Raw genomic sequence first — 4,852 nt, 5'->3', positions numbered from 1 at the left:
GATGAAAATATTCATGACTTATGACTTATTTTTATGACAAACTAGAGAAGTTTAGATTTTATATTTAAATTTATTTGTTTGAACTAGTAATATTGATTGATGATGATAAGTTAAAAAATATTATTTTTTAAATTAAAATATTCACGCTTAAGGATTAATTAAATTTGCAAACTTGAACGGCTTTTTTTAGAATATTCTGATAATTTTAATAATTTTTGTATAAAAGGACTTAATTATAAAATTTAAAATGGTACGAATTTAATTAAAATTTTTTAAATTAAAAAAATTAATTATAAATTTGATAAAATTATAAAAATTAATAAAATAAAATAAATTAAAATAAATTTTATTATTATTATTATTATTATTATTATTAACAGTAGTAGTAGTTGTTGTTATTATTATTGTCAAACGGATCAGTCCGACCTACTTAAATTTGTGGGTTATATAGGTGGGTTGTTTATTTTTTTTTTCTTTGTTTATATGAGGTTTAATTTTTAAATTTGGATCATTTATGACTAGACTATAATAGGTTAAACGAGTTGGCTCATCTATTTTTTTATTTTTTATTTAACAAAAAAAAAATAAAATTCTGATTTTAGCCTAAAAACCTTTAACAAAAAATGGTACTTATTGCATAAAATATTAAATAAAAAAATATTTTAGTAAGATTGAATTGGGTTTTTCAATAAAAAAAAAAGGAGAATATTAAAAAATTATTAATTTTTATTTAAAAAATACAAAAAAAAAAAAAAAAAGTAAATTAGCTGACTCAATAGATTCAGAACATGAACAATGTTACATGACTAATAAAAGAAGCATTACACAATCTTTGAATGCAATACTTAACACGTGTTCTTATCTCATCAGTCATCACTGTACATGGTAATTACAATGATGCCACTGTTGTCTTTTATTGCATCGTTATGTCCTGCATGCACTGATGCACCATTGTATTATAAATATGGACCACATACATTGATTATTCAATCCTTCAATTCAACCTTGCACTTCAATTCTAAACCTAATTTCTCTCATCAGTAGCTATTTGCTTTAAGTAATTTGAACTTCCATTTTCTCTTTTCACACACAAATCCGTTCCTTATGGGTTTCTTCAACTTTTTTTGTTTCTTCATCATCATCTTTCACGTCTTTGTTGCAACACCCATATTCTCAGATTCAAATAACAATGAACATACATCATCGTCAATCTCTACAAAATTTCTAGATTTGGCAAAGAGTCCTGAAGTATTTGATTGGATGGTTGGGATCAGAAGAAAGATTCATGAGTACCCAGAATTGTCCTATGAGGAATTTAAGACGAGTGAGGTCATAAGAGCAGAGTTGGACAAATTGGGAATTTCATATAAGCATCCAGTTGCTGAAACCGGTGTTATTGGATATATTGGAACTGGAGAACCTCCTTTTGTTGCTTTAAGAGCTGATATTGATGGTCTCCCTATTCAGGTTACTTATAAAATAATTTTATTCACAAAAAAATGATTTATCATTTTATATATATTACTATTTTCGGTAGTGACGTTGGATATATAATTTTATTAAATATTTTAGATAATCTTATCAAACTAACTCAATTTTTTATGTATATCGATTTATTTTATATTTTTTATAAATATTATTAAAAAATAAATTTTTTATTTTTAAAATTTAATAATTTTATATCAAGTATTTTTTTTTAAAAAAATTATTGTGAATCACCAATTTTTTTTTTTGAAAAATAAAAATTTAAAGATAAATTTTTGTTTTAATTTTTTGTGTGCACCTTCTAATTCAATATTACCACAAAAATTTGGATTAAATAATGAATAAATCGTTTGATAAATATAAAAATTTCTTTACCGTTTATAAAAAAATATGTTATTTATAATTTTTTTTTTAATTTTTAAATCATTCAAGAATTTATTTAATTTGTTGTTAGTATTTTTAAAGATTATTTTTGAGAACCCTATAAACTTTTGGATACTATTATTTTGGTAACTTATTACCCATTTAAGTATTTTTTTTTTGTTCAAAATTAAAATAATAATTAAAAAATATTTAATTGAATATATATATAGTATCGCTGTGATGGATGTGACATGTCACTTACTCATTGACTTGTTGACGACTGTTGTTGTATGTAACCTTAGGAAATGGTGGAGTGGGAGCACAAGAGTAAAGTGCCTGGAAAGATGCATGCTTGTGGCCATGATGCTCACACAGCTATGGTTCTTGGTGCTGCTAAGATTCTCAAACAACATGAAGATCAGATAAAAGTATGATGTTCTTTCTTAACTAATAATTAACAAGCCAAGTTAAATAAAACAAAAATGCTATTGAGAGAGAAAAAAATAAATATAATATTTATTCTATAGTAAACACTTAAAATATGTTCTTTATAAAAACTTTTTGCACATAAATAAATAAGTCCTTAATGAAAATTCGTTAATACTTAACCTTTTTAAATATTTGATATATAAGTATTTAATAAATAGAATGACAGATTAGTTTGTAAATTTTTTTAAAAACTGACAAAATTAATGATCTTTGATTTTGTTTGGGGTATTTAGGAAAAAAGTTTGATATATAGAATGGCTAAATCATCTAAAATTTCAAACATATATAAAAACTAATATCTTTTTTATTATATTAATTATTACATACTAATATGTCTCATCTTTTAAAAAAATGTAGACTAATTTATTAGTTTTTCATTATTAAAAATTAATTTATCCAATACAAAAATTCTACAATTATAATAATACTTTGGGAGCTTATTAATTATTACTCCATATTTCAATATTATTTGTAAACAATATATTCGCATATAGTAGAAAATTATAACAGGATCAAGTTCTTATAATTATTTTCTTTTAATTTATAATGTTTTTAATTTAATTTTTTATTATAATTAACTTGTTTGTGTCTGCAAACTATTGTTTAAAAAATAAAAATAAATAAATTTTATACTAAAATTATGTTTAATAAACAAGAAAAAAAAATCTAAAAAAACAAATACCAATTATATGTGTGTTAGAGACCATGTCCCAGGTTGGCCCCATAGGTTTCTCACTATTCACACATCACATGTATAATCCGTCATGCCTATACATCAAAGATCAATATTTAAATTAATTATTCATATAAAATATATATATGAAAAATAAATTAATTACATAGTAACGGATGATTTTTATATGGATTATGTTAGGTAATTAATAATTTTTTTGAACAACATGAACACCACCAATCAAATAAAAATACACTACACTTTTAATTAAATTATTTATTTAAATTTTAATATTAGAATATTCATCTGTACACTTAGTAAAAAGAACATCCGATATATTTATTGTTCACATTGTTTAGTATTTTCATTGTAATACTTTTTCTTTTTATATAAACTAAACATTTTTGTGTGTCATCACAATCCCTAGAAATTAAACCAATTTTGTGAAACTGTATATTCTTCCAATTTTCATGGCATCATAATTCTCCACCCTCTGACAAATCCATGACTATATATATAGGGCACCGTTGTTCTTGTTTTTCAACCAGCAGAGGAAGGAGGGGCAGGGGCAAAGAGAGTCTTAGAGTCAGGAGTATTAGACAAAGTGTCAGCCATCTTTGGATTGCACGTGGCGCCGGTACGTGAATTACCCGTAGGACACGTGGCATCTAAGGCTGGTCCATTATTGGCAGGAACTGCAATGTTTGATGCAACTATACATGGAAGGGGAGGCCATGCAGCTATGCCTCATTTCGCCATTGATCCCGTTTTGGCAGCTTCTAGTGCTGTTGTCAACTTGCAACAACTTGTTTCTCGTGAAGCTGATCCTCTTGATCCCCAGGTTCTCACGGTTGCCAATTTCCATGCAGATGGTGCATACAACGTTATTCCAGATTCTGTCACTTTTGGAGGAACCATCCGAGCTTTATTACCTGAAAGCATCGCGCGTTTGAAGGAGCGCATTCACCAGGTACATAACGGTAAAAACACACGTATAATTGTCTTCGCGAAAAATTGATAGACGAGAGTCGTTAGTTAAATAACAATTTAGTTAAATATGTCAAATTATTAAGAACCGTCAGATGATTTGACATATTTGACTAAATTATTATCTAACGACTCTCGACTTTCAACTTTAAATAAAGGCAATTGCATGTCACTATCAGGGGTATGACATAAATATGTTTCAACATATTTGATTAAACTGTTTAATATCATTGCATAGGTTGTCACCGGACAGGCGGCAGTCCATAGGTGCACCGCGGAGGTCAACTTCCATGAACCGTCCTATCCGGCAACCATAAACGACGACAAGTTGCACGAGCATTTTCTTGAAGTGGCGAAGAAAGTTGTTGGAAACAATAATGTTCATGGGATGGAACCTGTAACAGTATCTGAAGACTTCTCATTCTATCAAGAGGCTTTACCTGGTTACTTCTTCATGCTTGGAATGCAGAGTCTCACTGGTGAACCACTACAATCGTTGCATTCACCACATTTCACTGTCAATGAAGATGCTTTACCCTATGGTGCTGCACTTCATGCTTCCTTAGCTACTACTTATCTTCTAAACCATGATGGAGCCAACAAGGTGGGAGGGAAATATCATGATGAATTATAAATTGTAAGAACGAAATTGTAATAAGGTGGATTACGAAAATATAAAAAAAAAGTGATTTTAATAAAGGATTGTTATGTTGTATTTTTGAAAAAAACTTGAACGGTGTCTAATTTAGATTTGCAAAAGAGATCAATCATATCGAACAACGATACCTCCACCTTAATTAAAGTTATAGAATTATTCTTTGTGAAAATGGAGGACATGAACATTGCATATTGTTC

General features: G+C 27.5%; 1 protein-coding gene across 1 annotated transcript; it reads left to right on the top strand.

Annotated features, from left to right (window-relative positions):
• Positions 1–985: 985 nt before the first annotated feature.
• Positions 986–4,852, top strand: LOC148543600 (IAA-amino acid hydrolase ILR1-like 4). Its single transcript, XM_016319033.3, has 4 exons — positions 986–1,467; positions 2,151–2,276; positions 3,531–3,980; positions 4,236–4,852. The coding sequence occupies exons 1-4, from the start codon at positions 1,105–1,107 to the stop codon at positions 4,629–4,631; spliced, it is 1,335 nt and encodes a 444-aa protein (XP_016174519.1). The 5' UTR covers positions 986–1,104; the 3' UTR covers positions 4,632–4,852.

This window comes from Arachis ipaensis, chromosome B9, assembly GCF_059453495.1.
Source record: "Arachis ipaensis isolate K30076 ecotype BB chromosome B9, ASM5945349v1, whole genome shotgun sequence".
Taxonomy (NCBI): Eukaryota; Viridiplantae; Streptophyta; class Magnoliopsida; order Fabales; family Fabaceae; genus Arachis; species Arachis ipaensis.
This window is presented reverse-complemented; position numbering and strand designations above follow the sequence as displayed.